Genomic DNA, 20,179 nt, shown 5'->3' with positions numbered 1-20,179 from the left:
AGCCCACACGCCTAGAGCCTGTGCTCCGCAACAAGAGAAGTCACCTCAATGAGAAGCCTGTGCACCTCAACGAAGAGTAGCCCCTGCTCGCCGCAACTAGAGAAAGCCTGCGCGCAGCAACAAAGACCCAACACAGCCAAATATAAGTAAATTTAAAAAAGAAAAAAGACCAGGCAGGTATTAATGTTGCTGCTGTAAAGGTTTCTGATTTCCCCAGCACTGTTTTTAATGCTTCATTTATTCTCTTTGAAAACATGGCCATTTTGTGTGTGTAGTTTTGAGCAAACGTTTTCTGGGCTGCCCCCTGGACTACGGCATTATAAAGAAGAGCAACCCATTAACACAAACCACTTCTACCTTTATTAAAACCTCAGGTAATCACTACATTTACCTCTTACACATAACACAAAGACAGCTAGCAAATACTTTATTGCTAGAATAATATATTCTATTGCAATCACCATAGCAGAAAGCAAAAATATCTCTTTTCGCTGTAACACTGCCAAGCTCATTTCCACCTCCAGGATAAATCACACCAACATCAAGCCAAACTGAAATGATGACTGATACGTTCGTAAAGCATAGCCTTTTTTTTTGGTGCTTAATAGCTCTCTATAAAGTATACTTTACTGTCCCTTGGAGAACGTGCCAAGTATAAACAGGTCTTTTCCTATTATATCAGATTGTGAAGTATTTCAAAATTTTCCAAAAGTTTATGACTTTTCTTTCTTTAAACACAGGAGAGATAGAGAGCATTCAGACACCTAGTGTGAGACAAAAGTCTAAAGCCAACTTATTTTGATGCCAGAAGGAGTGTTACACTACGTATATCAGGTGGTCAGCATCAAATCAAGCCCGAAAGCCTTGGCGGTAAGTGGTTGGTTTGTGCTCCCTCCTAGGGTACGTCCTGGTGGACACTCCCTGCACCATCAGGGAAGATTCTGGAATGGATTGTGGTTGTCATTGTTGTAGGCTGTGGGGATCATTTTTCCTCCTTCTCTGGGTAACATGGCTCAAGTACAACCAGTCGGAGTCCTTCCCTGGAACTGGTATGAAAACACTTGGAGAGACACATTTTCCCACTGCAGTTACCGATTTGGAAATATGTGAATCAGGGTGAATTAATAGGGACTTCTAGTTCCTCCTAAGATGGTAAGCTAGGACAGGCTAATGGCTCCCTCTGCCAAAATCAAACCTGGAGAAGCAGGAGAGCAGATTTCAGGAACTGACAAAACACACAAACACACAAACCAAGATCCTGAGAAATGCCAGGGGAAACAGAAGGTTGCCTTAAGCTGGTGTGTGTGTGTGTGTGTGTGTGTGTGTGAGAGAGAGAGAGAGACAGAGAGAGAGAGACAGAGAGACAGAGACAGAGAGACAGAGAGAGAGAGACAGAGAGAGAGAGAGAGACAGAGAGAGACAGAGAGAGAGACAGAGACAGAGGGAGAGACAGAGAGAGAGTGAGAGAGAGAGAGAGAGAGAGAGAGAGAGAGAGAGAGAGAGAGAGAGACGGTGGGGAGTGGTAGTGGTTCCCAAGCAGGGTGAGAACACAGGTTAGAGAAATACGTAAGTTCCAGTCTAGCCTCTCCCTCAATGGCATTGGAAAATTAGTTTCCCCTCCCTCAGAAATCAGCTGCAACAGGTCAAATCACAAGTGCTGGTATTCTTGGGGGTAATATCAGGGACGCCCAGAGTCCCACTTTGTCGGAGAGATGATGAATGTAGGTGCTGCGTGGCCGGCTGGCCTCGAACATTCACTTCTCGGTCCTTTCCCTTTTAAACCCCAGGGCTGGTAGTTACAATCAAGGGAGAGCGCCTCCTTCCAACTCTGCTTTGTTCTAAGCAGGCTTACAAATGAAACTGACCAGAAAAGCCCTCTGACAGAGCGACAGCGCACAGTGGTGCCTGGGACACACTGTCCTCTTCTCTCTGTAAACTCACCAGGACTGACCTGGCCTCTGACCCTCACCCAAAGTGGTCGATACCTCCATGGGACAAGCACCCACAGGCCAAAATCACAGAATATCTGGGGAAGACAGCTGCCTCCAAAGAATTCCAAAGTAGGCAATATACACCTTCTGAAACAGACATTCTGTAACAGCAGGTCAAGAATTTAAAATAAGCGTGCAAATATGTTTAGGGAGATACAGGAAGGAAGATGGAGGCCTGGAGCTGTGACGGTCAGCAACCATCTCTCCCGTCATGAGACGAGCACCTGTCTACAGAATGATCACATAGACAGGCGGCCAGAGAGTGAGATCTGAGGGCCTGGATGACCAGTTCTCGGCATGAGGTTCTGCTGCTCAGACAGTGTGAGCTGCTCTAGTATCTTCTGCAGTGAAACGAGCCAGTAAAGCCCTTTCTGCTTAAGCCGGTTTGATTGAGTTTCTGACCCTTGCAAGTACAAGTGCGAGGGTCAGGGATAAAACATTCCTGATGAGCACAAGAGCTGCTGACTGACTTGGATCTGGGCTCCTCCTTGATCCAATATTTCTATGCATCCTCAGTCTCATTAAATCAGTCCGGCATTTCAAAAGGAGACTCTGTCTAACTTCAGTTATTTCATTCTGAGGCCCTTAAGCCTTCCTTTTACTAAGTTTCCAGGCCAGGCCAAATCCAAAATTTAGAATCTAAGCATCTTGAAGCTCAGTATGGCACAACGACGTGTTTTATACTCAGATAAACCAAGAGCCAGCGACTTGCTGCTGTGTGACCACCGATAAACAACTTCTACCTCTCTGAGTCTCTGAGTAAAATGGGAATAGTAACACCTACCTTGAAGTTGCTGTGAGAATTAGAAATAATAAATGTAGGTTGCCTAGCTATTATTATAATTATTATCATTTTAGATCTAGAGAGTTTGGTAAGACGACCGACCAATGAAGGCCCTATAAAACCTGAGCACGCTAAACTATCCATGATGATTATTTTAAGGAATTATTACAGCTCCCCTAAAAAAAAAGGAATTTCACTCAAGGCAGATCTTTAACAAACAAACATCGCTCAAACAAACAAAACTGGGCTTCTGAGATTCCCCCAAAGCAGGATTTTTACACCTGAGTCATTCGTGCTTAACTCATGATCTTTTTTTTTTTTTTTGCGATACGCGGGCCTCTCACTGTTGTGGCCTCTCCCGTTGCGGAGCACAGGCTCCGGACGCACAGGCTCAGCGGCCATGGCTCACGGGTCCAGCCGCTCCGCAGCATGTGGGATCCTCCCAGACCGGGGCATGAACCCGTGTCCCCTGCATCGGCAGGCAGACTCTCAACCACTGTGCCACCAGGGAAGCCCCTAACTCATGATCTTTAAGCAAAATTATATTATTGACCAACCTCTTTTGATTCTCACCACATCTCTATTTCCCAAGCTCACTCTGTTGAATTTGTCCTCATCCAGGCAGGTCTATCTGTATGTTCTCCAAAGGAAGGGAGAGTATTTTGGGCTTTTCTGGTCCCTTGCAGCACATACTAAAAGCCCAAATCTTTGTAAAATCACAGCTGGTTGCTGTTCCTCCCACCAGCTTGGCCACCTACAGGGCTAGAGACAGCATGGATGGGTGGGATCCTGGGCTGCCTATCTAATGTACCCACACTTAAATTGAGCAAAGCTCTGCAATGCCAACAGTATAATTAGATGGATCCAAGCTGCAGTGATTGTAGAGGTTACATAAAATCTGCCAACCCCTTTCATACCTGGAATCTGGGTAAGCTGATAGGCAGTGGGTCTTAAATAGTCTTCATCAGTCTATACTCCAGCCATTGCTTTGCATTAGCGATACTGCCCTTCAGTAATGAACTCTAGAAATTTGATGAATGTGTCTAAAATTTTAATAAAGTGAGGTATAACATCAGAAAGGGCTATGTAATAACATACAGACATAATGGTGTTATGTATTTTTTTTTCAAAGCACTTTCACATATGCTATCTTCTTTGGTCCTCATGACATGCCATGGGGCAGAGAGGGCAGGTATCGCTGCCTGCATTTTAGAGAAGAGAAAGCTCAGGCTCAAAGAGTCTGTACATGTGCAAGGTCAAGGAGGTAAGTAGCTGACCTGAACTTGAATCTAGGTCTTTTGGACAATAATGATGATGAAGAGGAGGAAAATAATGGCAGTTGTCACTTACTGAGACCTTACCATTTGCTAAGCACGACGCTCATTATCACATTTCTTATAAAGCAGTCATGTGAAACGAGTATCATGTTCTCCATTTTACAGATGAGAACACTGAGGCTCAGAAGAGGTTAAATAACATGTTCCTCTAGTAACGAGTGGTAAACAGCACAGTCAAGATTTGAACCTAACTTTCTCTGATTCCATCAACTGTTCTATTTGCTTCCTGTGATAATAATTAGAGCCAATACATTTTAAATACATATACAGTAAAACGAATATCTGAATTAGAATACTGAATGATGAAGGTAAGTCTCTCCTACAAGGTAAACTTGAGAATCAAAGACCAGAAAGGACGGAGAGAATGTGGTCACCACCATCTCTCAGGAAGGTGTATATTAAATTCAATCTGGGACTTCCCTGGTGGCACAGTAGTTAAGAATCCGCCTGCTAATGCAGGGGACACAGGTTGGATCCCTGGTCTAGGAAGATCCCACATGCCATGGAGCAACTAAGCCCATGCGCCACAAGGACTGAGCCTGCGCTCTAGAGCCCACAAGCCACAACTACTGAGCCCGTGTGCCACAACTACTGAAGCCCGTGCACCTAGAGCCCACGCTCCGCAACAAGAGAAGCCACCGCAATGAGAAGCCCTGCGCCGCAACAAAGAGTAGCCCCCACTCGCCACAACTAGAGAAAGCCTGCACGCAGCAAAAAAGACCCAACACAGTCAAAAATAAGTAAATAAATTTATATAAACAAACAAACAAACAAATAAATAAATTCAATCTGACTAAAATGCTGCCTAGTTGAAATTACCTTGGCATAAACGCAGCTGTCTGACAGCCTCATGAATGGACAGTATTTATCGCACACAGGACACATGATGATATCTGTAGCTTGGCAGACTTCTTTACTGGAAAAGAGAACAAAAAAGGACCACTGTTTGATGACATAACAGCATTTTTTTCCCCTTCAATTTCACCAGAATAGTCGACCAGTAAATAAGATTCAGTAGATTAAATTTTTGCCCTCAGAAGCTTCTTAGCCTTTTCTTAGTTATTAATATAAACAAGTCCCTGCACAGTTTAATAGTTTGATAAACCTACGTATTTATGAGGCTGTTTCTTGGCTTTTACATATTAATTAGTTAAGCTCAGGAAAATACATGAAGCAAAACATTGATTGTTTATACCTCAGGTTATACAGAAGTCATTCACAACACTGCACAGGTTGGAAGCGATTTCATACTGAATTATGGGAACAATGAGATACCTCACAGTGCCAGTCTTAACTTCTATGTGCATGATAAATAAGAACAAATTATGGAGGAATAAATAAAAATACTAGGGAGTAGTTCTGGGAGAAAACCACATCTCATTAACAATTTCCCCAGAAATTAAAATATTTTTGCAGGTCACTTTTATTTTTGCAGTCACTTCTAAAAGGCACATTTATTTATTATTTAAGATCACTGTCTGGCCTTGTACAAAGATCTCTATGAATACCTTAAACTATATTCTAGCAAAAGAGCCAAGATAACAATTGTTAACACTGAATCATTCACAAGGTTTCAGCAAGTTGGTGGGATGTCTTTCCAGCTTACAGGGTCCTTGTAAGAACACACAACTGATTAAAAAAGGATGATTAACCCACTATTTTGCAGTATTAGTTAGAAAGAAAAAGGTGAAAAAGTCAGAAAAAGAGCAACTTTGAGCCAGTGAAGGAAAGTGGTTTGTTCTGTGGATATGCAGTGGCTTGTATACCCATAAATGTGAGCTTTGCTTCCTTGGTAGCTGGAGACCACAGCAACAAGGGCAATGGATGGGCAGACCTGGTGAATTGAACGTTTTGAATTTTTCCAGGAGAGACTGGAAAGAAGTTAAAATGAATAGCTAAGTGGGCCGATCGTCTGTGAACACCCCCAAAACACAAATGCCCAACTCCAAATATAAGCAAAGGCAGGCTAACCCAGAGCTCCCCGTACCTGACTTGGCAGTGATCCAGAGTTATGACTCCATACAAAAAGACAAATAATCCAATGAAAGCGGCTGGGAAGAGCATGCCGGTGTACCAGCCCAACCAGGCAAAATACAGCCCAATCTTCTCTCCGAAGTACCGCCTGTTTAAGACACAGCAGCCTTGCAAATTATACTGAAGTGTTTAAAGTTAGGCATTATAACACTTTGCTCAGTCATTTTACTTTGTTGTGGCTTTGCTGATAACCATGCAGACAAAGTAAGCGGAGAGAATGGAACGTTTGACCAAATTTAAGCTCTGGACTTAAGTTTCTTTTCCTATTACTCTAGATCAGAAATAGAATGAACCCTTCCATAAAAGAACAGGATTGTATGCAAGCTTGTTCTGAAAACACAGAATAAACCCAGCTCATTCAGGAAGTTATACATGATACTGTTATTGACAAGGAACCAGGGGAATTTGGAGAGTCGGTGCCAACACATAATCTCATTTTTGCCATTTCTGAGTGTGTGTTTGTTTGTAATGCATGTATTATAATTACATATATTTTTTTAAAATAGTAAACAAAATTACTGTGAAAAACTTTTAAACACCCCTTTCAATATTTTGTAGTTTTACAAGACGTTTAAAATGCTAGAATCATAAGATGTTACAAAGAAAGAACTCTAATTACTGAGATTCAACATGAATCAATTCTGAGAGCAACTTTCCCTTTTAAGTGATGACTCTTCACAGGCATTGATATCTACCTCTATAAATATTTTCCTGAGACTAACCAGCCTGCCTAGTGCCCTGTGGTCTGTGAAGTTTGGTTTTTATTTCTTAAATATCATTATTGTGTTTTCTATGCCCTTCAACAGCTAAATTTCATAACTTAGAAGTTAATTACTTCTTAGTCCAATGTAAGAATATTCGAATTATTTCTTATTCTCCTTCTAAACGAATGCTAACCATGTTTCCAAATGCTGTCTGCTGCTTGCCCCCTAGAGTACTCAATGGCTCCTAAAAGCATGGATTATTTATTTATCCTATCTTCTATTGTGTCCCAACAGAAACCTTCCACTTCCAGAAGACTTTTCCAACATATATTCATATACACAAATATTCAGTTATCCCTCCAACAAATTAAAAAATACCTACTATGTGCCAAAAACTGTGCTAAGTTCTGAGAACACAATGGCGAGCAAAATAAGCTTGGTCCCTCCTCCTATGAAGCTTGCAGGGTGACGGAGGAAACACACATAAATCAATTAAAGAAATAAGCTTATAATTACAAAACTGGGAAAAGAGCTACAAAGGAGGGGAACACAATACGATAAGTGTGTATAACAAAGCCATCTGACAACTCTAGCCAGGGAAGACTTCTCTGAGGACGTGACTATTGGGTGGATGCATGAAAGTTAACTGCGTGGGGTTAGGGATGGGCTAGAGTGCTTCCAGCAGAGGGAACAGAACCTACAAAGGCCGTGTGATAGGAGGGACCAGGTGAAATAAGGGTGGTGTGGCTGGAACACTGATAATAAGAAATGGGCTGGTGAGGTGGGCACAGGATAAGCCTCGATGGGCCTTGCAGACCATGCTAAATGCATTGATTTTTCTCTTGAGAAAAATGAAAAGCCATGAGAGGATTGTAGCCAATCTGGGGACATGACCAATTTCACATTCTGTCTCCAGAGTGGAGAATGGAGTGGAAGGGCCAGAAAGGAAAAAGGGAGACCACGAAGGGGAAAACAGCCATAGTCCAGGTCACAGGTGAAGGAAGCAGCAGTGGTAGAGGAGATGCTGGGGTGTGGCCAGATTCCAGAGATATGGAGGAAGCAAAATCTAGATATAGGACAAGAACTATTTAAGAGATGAGAGTCCCCAGTTGCTCCACAACTTCATTCCACTCAAACCTTGCTTGTGCTTTTCATGTCCCCTCCCTTTGGCCAACCCAAATCCCACTGCTCTTCCAGGGCTCAGCTCCGCACCTCCCACAGGGGCACTGGCCCATATCCATCCTTTCCGTTTTTCTTAATTGTTGTAAAACTTTTGGCCTCCATCACACATGTTACCAAATTATGCACGGTCTTGTTTTACAGTTGTCTCAAGTTTGCAGGGCTGGTTTTCCTGAAGGAAACTGCATTTCTCAAAGCCAGAGCCCATGGCTTCTGCGTGTCTTTGCCAATAGTACTTAGCATTGTACTAGGAACACAATGGGCAGTTAATTAATACTCACTGAAAAATGATAAAATCTTAATCAAGAAACTGTCACGGATGGGAGCTGCTTTGCCTGCAGCAATCTTTTGTAGTTTTTAATCGATGTAATCCTGTAACACGGGACTCAGGCTGGGAAGAGAATTGGCTTTGATATTGTTTCCCTACTATTTTATCGTATACTGAGACTCGTCAAAGGCAAGTGATCTCATCTCAGAAAATACTGTCCACTCGCCCAGATCATCTGGATCATCTGTTACTCACACAGAGAAGGGGACACAATTCGTCAATGGCCTTGGGTCAACAGGAGCAAACCCTTGTAACAAGGACTCCGGGGAGATGAAATGTAAAGTGAGTTGTCTTATTATTTCATTTTCCTCTGGCATCATTTTTGAAGGGCTCGGGGAAAAGTGAAATAAATCTGGCTAGTCTAGGAAATGAGACATGACTTTCTTTTTAATAAGGAATCCATGAAGTGTGGATTGTTACTACTCAACCTTAATAATCGGTCTCTAAATAAATAATGAGCTGTCAGAGTATAATGCCTCCATGGCAGAAAGTTGGGCATACACAGACAGTTAAAGAAAACCCACATTTTCACTGCACAAATATCATAGGTTAAAAGCAGATATACTCTTTTGACTTGCAGAATGAAAACCATCTTTAAAGGTTATTAGTTTTAAGTGAAAATTAAAGTAAGCCTGAAATTCATTAGAACGACAGCACCCTCTATTTCCTACTTGCATAATAGTAACTCATATTCCATCTGTCACTAATATATGCAAGCAGTGTTACCTCTCTATAACTGTTATCGATAATTTGTCATTAACAGTCACACGGGTGATGAGCTTCTTATGGAATCCTGGGGGAGGCCTGGCTGATCTCACATGCCCCTTTCCAAGGCGCTTTTGGAGGAAACACCAGCCTCATCAGAGGGAGGTCAGGTTTACCAAGAGCGACCCATGTCCTCTGATAGGCTGCCCTCTTGGGAATAAGTCAGATTTGAGTGTCAGCTGTGCACCGCAGACCGTTTTTGTTTTTCCCCAATGTTGGCTTGTCCCGGTTGACAGTCTGCCCTCATCAGCCTGTGTAAGCTTTATATTTGCATCTGGTTAAAAACTCACCTTACAAGGTCCAAAGGCTGGTATTTATACCACACGCCCCAGGAAGCCCAGCACTCATGGAGCAGATGGCGGTGGTTTACTGCTCCGTGGGTTCTAATGGAGTTTTTACTTCTGTAACTTCCCTGGATAAAAACACCACTGCTGGTGAGGTAATACCGACAAAAGCCAAAAGGAAAAGCTGATAGTAATACTAGCCTTTATGGCAGGAGTAGCAACAGGGGTGATATGAGGAAAAAACAGATCCATTCTATTGAAGGGAAAGCAGTATGATTAGTTATTCTGGACATAATCTTGATGTTGATGCCATGTTGTAAAAAGCCCGTGCTTGCCGGAATCAGGCAGGTCTGAACCGAGTTAAAATTCAGTTCTGTTACATTTTAGCTAGGAGATCTTATACTCTCTGAGCCTTGGATTCCCAGGTCATAGTGGAATGAACACCTGCCTCATTAGGTTTCTTCTGTGGTTTGAATGACTAGAGCATCCTGCCCCAGAGGCCATGCCCAAGACTTATGAGTTCTCTTTACCACTTGTCTCAAGATAGAGTAGTTGGTAAACAGCCATAGCTGTAACCTGGTCAGATGGTCCTGTCTATAAGAAAACCCCAGAATGCAAGAGTGGTAAGTTAGCTAAAAATTACAATAATTCAAATATAATTCAACCTCCTCATAGAACAAATGAGGAGACCGTGGGCCAGTGGAGTAGGGCGTTTCTAAGTTCAGTTAGTAGAAATGCTAGTTTCACAAATAGAACAGGTACTTTCTGGAGGTGAACTAATTTTTGACATTTTAACTTGAGAAGCCCTTTCTTAGTGGAAAGTGAACAGGCCCGAGAGACAAGGAACTCAGGTTCTAGCTCAGCTCAACATCAACTCACTCTAACATTTCTCTAAACCTCTATTTAAATTTTTACCATAAAACAAGGCAACAAGAGCTGCCCTTCCTGCCTCCGAAGGTTGTTATGTGGTCAAATAATATAATCAAGTTAAACTGAGAGCAAAAATTCAAAAGAGCGATTATGTTATTACTGCAGCTGCTATTACTAATTTGGAAGCTCTCTTTTTATAAAATACAGGGCTTTAGCAAGATGCCCACCACCCACTTGCCTGCACAGAAACTTCTGTCCACCTACCGCTGCTCAGACACTGCCCTTACCATGGGCAAGGGATGGGCAGGGGGAGGATGCAGTCATCACTGCAACCCTTTTTTGGGGGGCAATGCCAACTAATAACCACACGATATGCTTTGGGGACATCTGTCTTTAACATTCAGAAACACCTGTGTGTGACTCCAGAAAACCTTTGTGTCAAAACGTTTGCTTCTGTTACACAAAAAGGATCACTCCACAAAGGGTTCATGGCTGTCTATAATAGGGCCTCAGACGAAAGCCTCTAGTCTCCTTAATGAAAAAGGCTTAAAAATTCTACACCATCCTCTCCATCCTCCTGGTGTTTAAAATCAAGAGAAGAAACACCATAAGCCAAATAAGAAATATATTTTGGAAAGACTTGCCATGGGTGGATAGTTGGAACTGTCCTCCAAGCTTAACTGGCCAACTGTTAACATTGTTTCCCATAGAAGATTTTTCTGAAAATCTCTCTAACAGTAGTTTCACCCTGGCTACTGTGTGAGGTCCTAGAGGATATGGGCTATGATATTTATCTGTGTGTTCTCTGTGTCGTACTGCGACTGGTACAGGCTCAGTACCATGAAAATGACAGTAATCTCTCACCAGGCATGAGAATTACGTCCCTGAAAACCCATGTATATAAAGTGAATTCTGGGTTAAATTACCCAAAGTCTAATGGGGGAAACAGAGTTAAGGGTAATCACAGTTACATTTATAAAAGTCCTAATAGATGACAAAGACCATGTAGTAAATAAGAATATAAAAATTTATACATATTAAGCAACAATAAGTACAATACTATTAATTTCTATTTATCACCCTTTAGTTCCTAGAGACTTTGCAAAATGGCTTCCTCCCACTCTCTAACGATTCGCTATAAAATCTGTTGTCGCAGAGACTATATATTTCAGAGACATTTTCCCGCTGGGTCTGGCGCCTCATGCAAATTTTCAATGCCTCTCTCATTTTATGACTTGGGGTCCCTCAGCTATTCCTCTAAATTCACACTGAGTGACTCTTGATTCAAGTACTCATGCAATTAGAATAAAAAGACAGAGAGAAATAAATCCACGCTGGGGGAGAGATATCACAATGCAAATAGGCCCTCCCCCACTACCCATTGAACAAATTATTCTGAACAAATATCACATCAACAAACTCAATTAATCACTACCCCCAGAAGCTGATTTAATAACACGGAATTGACAGAGAAGGAGAAAAGGCAGGACAATACCTCGTGCAGAGGAAATGCAGCTTCATAGGAGCCATTAGTAAGCAAACGATTCAGACCTATAACAATAAAAAAGTCCAATGTGAATCAGTACTGAGTTGAAATCATCACAACGTAAGACTAATGTAAGGGTGGTAGTTTTGGGAGAAAACAATCTACGTTTTCAAAAGTGGTTCAAAACTACTTGGGGACAACAGCTTAGAAAGTTCTGCTACCTGCTAGGAAACTGGAATCAAGGACTAGAAAATCAGGTTTTCAAACAGAAACAAAATAGTGAAGCACACCTAGCATGGTGCTTGGCATAGAGAAGCGCGTGCGCTGAGAGACGTGGATGAATTAATCATACCAAAAAGATGATTTTCCACCAGGAGCTCTCCCATTTTCATCCAGAAGCTTTAATATGGACAAACCTAACTCCTCTGCATTAGACTAGTGGGATGACTTTGGAAAGTCCTCTTGTCCTCAGGCCTCAATTTTCTCATCCATAAAATGGGAGAGGGGTATTGGATATGTGGATTTGCAATGTTTTATTGGTTAGATATAAGCCACAGTTTCCACCTGCACTTAAGGGGAAGGGACTACACGTTGGGGAGTCACCCTAGGGTGTGTCCACCAGAGGTTTATGAATTTTTTTCAGAGAACCAGCTTTTGGTTTCATTGATTTTCTCTATTTTTTTGTTTTCCATTTCATTGATTTCTTCCCTGATTTTTATTATTTCCTTTCATCTACCTACTCTAGATTACTTTAGATTTAACTTCCTTTTCCCCCCTCGTTTCTTAAGGTGGAAGGAGATGTCATTAATTTGGGACATTTCTTTTCCTGTATAGGCATATAGTGCTATAAATATCTCCCTAAATATTGCACACTTTTTGATATACTGTGTTTTCATTGAATACAGCAACTTTCTGATTTCCCTTTTGACTTCTTTCACCCATGAGTTATTTAAAAATATATTTAGTTTTAAATATTTGTAAATTTTCCAGAGATGGTCTTATTGATGTCTAATTTAATTCCATTGTGGTCAAAGAATTATTAAGTCTTGTTTTATGTCCCCAGGTATGGTCGCTTGGTAATGTTCTGCGCGCACTTAAAAAATGGGTATTCTACTGTTGGTGGTAAAGTGGTCTAAAAGATCAATAAAGTTAATTGTACTGTACTGTTCAGTTCTTCTAACCCCTACTGATTTTCTGTCTACTTGTTCTATTAATTATTGAAAAAGGGGTATTGAAACCTCTGAGTATAATTATGGACTTGCCTATTTCTTTTAGCAGTTCTTGCTTCATGTAGTTTGAAGCTCTGTTATTAAGCATATAAACATTCAGGATTGTTATGTCCTCCAGATGAACTGACTCCTCCATCATTGTAAAATGGCTTTCTTTATCTCTGGTAACAGTCTTTGCTCTGAAATCTATTTTGTCTGATATCAATATAGCCACTTCAGCTTTCTTTTGGTTAGTGTGCTATATATATATATTTTGATCCTTTTACTTTTAACCTATTTGTGTCTTTAAAGAGTGTTTCTTTGCGGGCAGCAAAAAAATTAGGTCTTGCTTTTTTTTTTTTTTTTTTTTTTTTTTTTGCGGTACGCGGGCCTCTCACTGCTGTGGCCTCTCCTGTTGCGGAGTACAGGCTCCGGACGCGCAGGCTCAGAGGCCATGGCTCACGGGCCTAGCCGCTCCGCGGCATGTGGAATCTTCCTGGACCGGGGCATGAGCCCGTGTCCCCTGCATCGGCAGGCGGACTCTCAACCACTGCGCCACCAGGGAAGCCCAGGTCTTACTTTTTAAATTTAATGGCAACTTCTGAATTTTGGACTGGGATTTTCAGACCATTTATATTTAATCCTTTGTGAATTAAGAGGTGTTCCAATCTCATTGGAAATCCTTTTGGATTGCTCTTTCTCTGGCCTTGGGTAGTTTCCTGACGTGTGTACTAATCGGTACTCTGCTAAATACTTGAGGTGGCCCTCTGCAGGTCTTCAGGGTTCTCTGGGAAGCTCTCTGCTTTCTGGTATGTTGTCCTGTGAACTCTGGCTGCCTTGGTCTCCCTGGACTCCCAGCAACATCTTTTCAACTCAGGGAGTCTACCAGGTTCTGCCTGGATTCTTTTTCCCTGTGTTGCTGTCCAGAAACCATCTCACTGTAGTAAGCTGGGGCAATTGTAGGGCTCACCTCATTTGTTTTCTGTCCTCGGGCTTCCCTGTCCTTGACTGTCCAATGTTCAGTGTCTTGAAAATAGTCGTCTCATACATTTTTTGTTTTTCCTTTTTTGACTGTTTCAGGTGGGAGAGCAAATCCTGTGCCTGTTACTCCATCTTGGCCAGAAGTGAAAGTGTAATGTTTTGATCTTTAAAGTTTCTTTCAGATCAAGAGTACTACTACTTCCTAAAATGTACTTCAGAGAAGATGGCTGGAAGGATGTCTCTCAAGTGGCTTAGAGATGAGGTCTCTCCATGCTTTAGATCCTGATGAGAGTCCAGAGTCTTAGCCTAACTGGAAAATGGAACATGTACTGATTCACTTTTTATTGATGGAGGGTCAATTAATGTTTATGTATTTTTAATCATGGTAACATGTAAATGTATTTTAAGATGCTTTGACATTAACACTAAATGTCTAAGAAAAGCATCTGAAATACAAATATCCGTAGGGCTTTGTATTTTGTCTAGCACACAGGAGGCCCTCAGTAAATACCTCTGTAATGAATGAATAAATGATTATGTAGAAAGCTTTGATTTTCTGGAGCCTCTATCAAGAATTCTACATATATCATCAATAACTTTCAAATATCCCGGAATAACAGAAAAAATAAGATTCACGGGGACCTAATAAGAGACTTCTCATGATGACCTTTGTAAATTTATGATAATTTATCACAGACCTGAAAAGTAAGAAAGTAGTTAATGTTTAAAATCTATCACCTTAGTAACTTCCCCTTTGAGCACCAGTTTTGAAAATATGACTTCATCTCAAGATTTATTTTATGCACTTATATTGTTAAATAAATCTTTGTTGATCTATTAATTGCTCTATTTTGAAAATGGATTTCACTAGGTTTGATTTTCAGAGTTGTAATAAACTCAGAGTGAAATTGAAAAACTTACATAGTGGTAATTTTTGCTCCACTGAAATACCCTTATAAGTCATGTTTACAGACAGTATTTTTGTATTATCTCTAATCAATGTTGGCTCATGCAAGATGCCACTTTCAGAAAGAGTTTCAGGCAGAAAATAACACAGGATGAATATTAATTCTATCAATAAATTAAATTTTCTTCTAACGTGTTGTTTATTTATGAAACCAAAGATGATAATGAAACACTGGGTCAACAGAGCATTTATAGTTCTACTCCATATTTTTCAGCATAATGTCTGATCTTGGGTTAGTAATTTATTCTGAGATCGGTTATTTCTAACCAGATATTTTTTCAGTTCGTCATTACTGATTTTCAAAGCACTGGGGTTCTTGAAGAGAATTCTCTTTCTTTCATCAAATGAGAGAAACTTTTACAACGATCATTTCTTACTAGTAACAATACTACACTTCTCGTGTTTTTTCAAAACATTTAAAAATTATTGTCTTTGCCCTTTTCTGTCTCCATCTTGACTAGTTGTAAAAAATAACCCACATTTTGAGATGCAAAAGTTAAGCACAATAATTGCTATATGGCCTCACTGTACACAGTCTTTGATTGTGTACGAACGCTGATGGTTAGACATTGATCATGTTTAAAAGATTTTCAATTCAGTTCAACAAGCACTCCTCCTATGTGCCAGATACTGTGCTAGGCAATGATGATACAAAGGTGAACAAGGCAACTTATTTACAATTGAGGAGCTTATTATCTAGATCAGCAGTTTTTAGCTGCAGGTTCTCAATACCCTAGTATGTTATAATGAGTTGTGAGGTGTGCTGGTATTATACTACCAATATTAGCGAAGGGACTGTTTTTAAAAATTATTTGCATGTTATGAAATAATCCAGAATAGCTACTGCCATAATCATTTCACTTCCACTCACTTGTTTTCTAGCATGTTCCTGATATGATGTTAACCAAGAAAAGTATGATAAAAGTATGCATAGCACATCCTAAGTTTGTTAAAAAAAATCACGTGGACAAATGGGGTATAAAGATGAAAAGAGTAATTAATGTGATACTTAAGTTATTTGGTACGCAAAAATGTCAACAGTGGTTCTCTTTAGTCGGTAGAACTTTCATAATGTCATTGAAAGTAAATAATTCAACGTAATGAAAGAAGAGTTGTACATGATCGTCAAATAGACACTGCAAAAATAATTGCCATTGGAATTCAGAAGAGGAAATCCTTGGAGCCAGAATGGCCATGGAGGACATTACTGGTGGGGGATGTGTCCCAAGGATGGATGGCTGCCGCAGAGAATATGAGAACGTGCTAACCTACAACCCCATCCAAGTCAAGAAAGCCCTAAGTCAGGTTCAACTTCACCATACCCACCTACATTGACTCTCACTGAACACATGATTCCAGGTGTATTCAGATCTGGACTAGGTATCTGTTTCTCCCTATAGTATTTTAATTTATGCAGCTTGGGATCAAAGTAGTGTTTTGCAGCTTCGGCATACTAGTGACTCACACTTGCATTCAACTAAACCTCCCAAGTCTCTCTCTCTTCATGATGTGTTGAGCAACATTTCTCCCACACGGTATCAGGGTAGCTGTTTCGCTGAGTTTGAGTGCAGCACTCTACATTTACAAACTATTAAATGCCATCACTGAGATCTATGAGGATCTGACTCCAATGACTAACATAATGCATCCTTCCAGCCTCCACCCCACCTGAAAGCCTGATGAGAACACTGTCTAGGTTATGTGCCAGCTATCAGTTTATTGCCCCTTAGCTCCAAATGCAGGTTCATTGCCTGCTTTGCAATAATGGAGCTGGACCTTGTAAATACTCCTCCTTTGCCAGGTGGTACAATGTTAAGCTTTGTCAGCAGAAGGCACTGGAGGGACAATGGGGGAGGAAGGAGTTTGTCCTCTTGGTACTAGCATGCTCCTCTCAGTAGGCTTCTGCAGCTCATAGCTTCTGTGGAATCCAGCACCTGCAGTGCCTGGTGGCCAGCAGCCCTGGCACCTCCTTAAGGGCGGGTGTCCCCCTGAACAGCTTCACAGAGTAATAATGCTGGTGCAACACATCCCAATGAATGGCTTCCTTGGAACCCCTCCAGGCAGCTTCTCCCAGTACTTGAGATGGCAGATTCGCAGAGTCCTACTGGCACAGAACCCCCAGCAAACTTTTCTGCTATCTAGTGAACCACAGCTGCACCCTTTCCAACAAGGTCTGCATCTCAGCTTTGTTGTGGGGAGTCTCTGTAGGGCTGGTGGCTGCTCCTAATATCTGCTCCTCTTCTATTCTTTAGAGGTTTTCTTACCCTTTACTAGCCAATCCTCCATTAACTCCAAACCTCTGTCACAGTTAGTTATTTATATTAACTTTCCCTGTTCAAATTCTGTGTGGCTTTTTTGTTCTGATTAGACCCTGACTGATACAGGTCATTCTTCAAAGTATTGATAAAAATCTCACTGGGACAGAGATACCCAAAAACAAAGTCACCCAAATCCTCCTGATATATAGTAATCTGTTTAATAAGGAAGGATATTTGGTAATATATTATGGAAAGACTCTCGTACAAATGCCCCAAATATACTGTGTGGAGGTTATTTACTGGGGGAGGTGATAATTGGGAGGATGTACTTACGTGTGACGGCTCCTCTCTGCCCTTTGCTGATCCCTGTGCCTGGAACACCTGCTCTTCCAACTTCCCACACTGGCTCTCTCTTGTCATTCAGGTTTCAGTGCAAATTCAGCGTCTCAGAAAAGCTTTCCCTGACCACTCCATCCATCTCAGCTTGAACTCACCCCCACCCCTTAGCTGTCTATCTCTGAAACATCATCTATTTCGATTTCTTCATGTTATGTATTGTGTTTACTTATTTATTGTCTGTTTTTAACTCCTTGAACATATGCTCCAGGAGAGAACAGTGCCCATCTCCCCAACACCTCACCCAGTACCTGGCACATAATGGGCGCTCCTTACATATTTGTTGAATTGAGAGCACTTCTCCATGATCTTAGATAAATGAGATGCCATGTTATTTTTAAAAAAGCGATCTAAGGATTCTATTAAGATTTTACACTTCTGAGTTATCCATCAGGGGAGTATGCAGGTAGAGCCTTTATGAATCATGAGCATTTCTAGAATTGATATCAACTTAATAAGACCAAAGGATAGAGTCTGTAATCCCCCAAATCAAATGTAACTTGTTATACTAACATACTACTTACCAATTTTGTTTTTTCCTTCTTCATACTTTATTCTTTGCAAAATATGATGTACGATTCTACTTCTCGTGGCATTGTTGAAGAAAGTGTCTTTGTTGTGTATGATGAAGCTGCACACACACATTGAAAGCACAAATTGAGGATTAATTGGAGGCAAGGGATCTAATCTTTGATATAATTTGGTGTGACTTAGACAGAGGTGTCTTCCGTCTGTCACAGAGAGGGTATGTCTGGAACAGCAATGAGAGAACCCAGAGGTCACACCAGAGGCAAGAGGCTCACAACTCTCAGCAGCTCGGTTCTCAGCCTCCTGAGAACATTCACATCATTATGTCAGGAGAGAGCTGGAGCTAAATGAAATTAAGTAGCTTTCAACTAATACCAAGGCTAAGCCTCATATCTTGTTTTTTTTTTTTTCTCAGTAAGGTCGTTAGATAAATTCAACTAAAAATTCATTTTGTTTTTATCTCCTTTTGTCGTCTACCTCATCCCCCCCCATCTCATTTTCAGGAATTTTAATATCTGAAACTGGTTTGGGTGATAGACACAAGAGTTAGGTAATGAGCTCTGGCCTGGTTCAGGGGTGAGGTCAGAGGCGCGTCTCTAGAAATTGCCTCTCTCCGCTCCTTTCCCATGTTCCTCCTCTCCTGGAAGGGGTCCCTCTCCTAGAGCATGTACTTAAGATTGCTGCTCTCTCAGCCAAGGGCCCACCCAGCCTCTGCAGTTTCTCACAGGACACACACACACACACACCCACACACACACACACACACACACACACCCACAACACTGAGTTCCCAGTAGGTGTTCCTACCCTACTGAGAGGTTTTCCAGGTAACAGATAGAGCTTCCAGGACCATACAATGCAGCATGAAGTGGCCAGGTCTTCCCCTCCCAAGAACGTGTCAAATGGTAGAATATTAGAGATACTGGGAAAGTATAATTGCTTCGTAAATTATAAAGTTTATTAACACAGCAAACTTTTATTGGGTACTTTGCATGAATTGGACACCATGCAAGACTTATCAATGGTAGCAGCCATTGCCCTCAAAATCCAGCTCAGAAGTCACCTTCCTCAGCGAGTCTCGCCACCCCTCCAACCGCACTTCTGCCACCCGAAGAGTTCAGTACTCTCTCCTCTCTATTAAAATTTCTTTTCCCAAGAAGATGAATTCTTAGGTGTTGCTCAAATCATTTGGAGATAAAACTGGCCTGGAGAAAGGGTGGTCCAAGCATGGGGTTTGGCTTGGGAATTGAACCGGGAATGTGAGTTTGGGGTAAAGGAGAAAAAGGCCAGAGAATATGAAGACAAAATGTAAATCACATGGACCGATTTCTTGGAGAAGGACTTTCCTCTCATTTCTACTTCTCTTGTATTCTGTTATAGAATATTGTTCTCAGAAAAAAGTAATTTGACTTGGTGGAGGAGAGAGAAATGCTATGTGGGTAAATGAGGAAGCTGCAGCATTTATCTTATATCTTCTCTAGGGTTTTCTGAAAACATTTTATGGTATCAAAGAGGAAGAGGGGAAAACTAAGAGTTACATCAAATGCGGTTCCTTTTACTTTATCCTCCTCTGCTTTTTCACCTTATTTGAGACAGACCACTGCACTTTAATACCAATAAAGATGGCATAAAGAAGTAGACAACAAATAAAAAAGCCCATTTTTGACTCACAATTTCAGATAACTGAAAGCTGCTAAGCATGACCGTGCCTGACAAGACAATTCTGGGCTAAAAGCGCATGTCCCTCCTCCACTAAATGGTTTTCCGCTTCCTTCTGTTTTTGATAGCACCCCATTACATTTTGGGAGCTCATGTTCTCTATACTATGTGAAGCACCACAGGTGAACTTCACAATCTTGTTTTCCTCTTCTTTACATCTAGGTTGTACCTGGATCCTGGAGATTCTACAGTGGGAACAAATATATAGAGCATGTGCTTCCAGGCACCATTCTAAGCTCCAGATATGGTAACTCATTCCATGCTTATAATAAGCCGGGAGGTCAGTACTGTACAGCCCCATGTTACAGGCGAAGAACCAGAGAGGTTAAGTGATGCACCCAAGTCACTCAGTAAGGATCA

At 41.3% G+C, this 20,179-nt stretch overlaps 1 protein-coding gene across 5 annotated transcripts in view; it reads right to left on the bottom strand.

Annotated features, from left to right (window-relative positions):
* ANO4 (anoctamin 4) overlaps window positions 1-20,179 on the bottom strand; it is a 450,544-nt gene that overhangs the window by 97,279 nt on the left and 333,086 nt on the right. For all 5 annotated transcript variants that reach the window (XM_067697681.1, XM_067697682.1, XM_067697683.1 and 2 more), the window contains 5 exons: window positions 18,097-18,203; window positions 11,772-11,827; window positions 9,413-9,534; window positions 6,100-6,234; window positions 4,932-5,028 (listed from right to left, as the gene is read on the bottom strand). In XM_067697681.1, the coding sequence (XP_067553782.1) occupies window positions 4,932-5,028; window positions 6,100-6,234; window positions 9,413-9,534; window positions 11,772-11,827; window positions 18,097-18,203 (517 nt within the window). The remainder of the gene's footprint in view (window positions 1-4,931; window positions 5,029-6,099; window positions 6,235-9,412; window positions 9,535-11,771; window positions 11,828-18,096; window positions 18,204-20,179) is intronic.

The sequence above is a fragment of the Pseudorca crassidens genome, chromosome 11, assembly GCF_039906515.1.
Source record: "Pseudorca crassidens isolate mPseCra1 chromosome 11, mPseCra1.hap1, whole genome shotgun sequence".
Classification (NCBI taxonomy): Eukaryota; Metazoa; Chordata; class Mammalia; order Artiodactyla; family Delphinidae; genus Pseudorca; species Pseudorca crassidens.
Note: the sequence above shows the minus strand (reverse complement) of the source record. Positions and strands in the feature narration are given on the sequence as shown.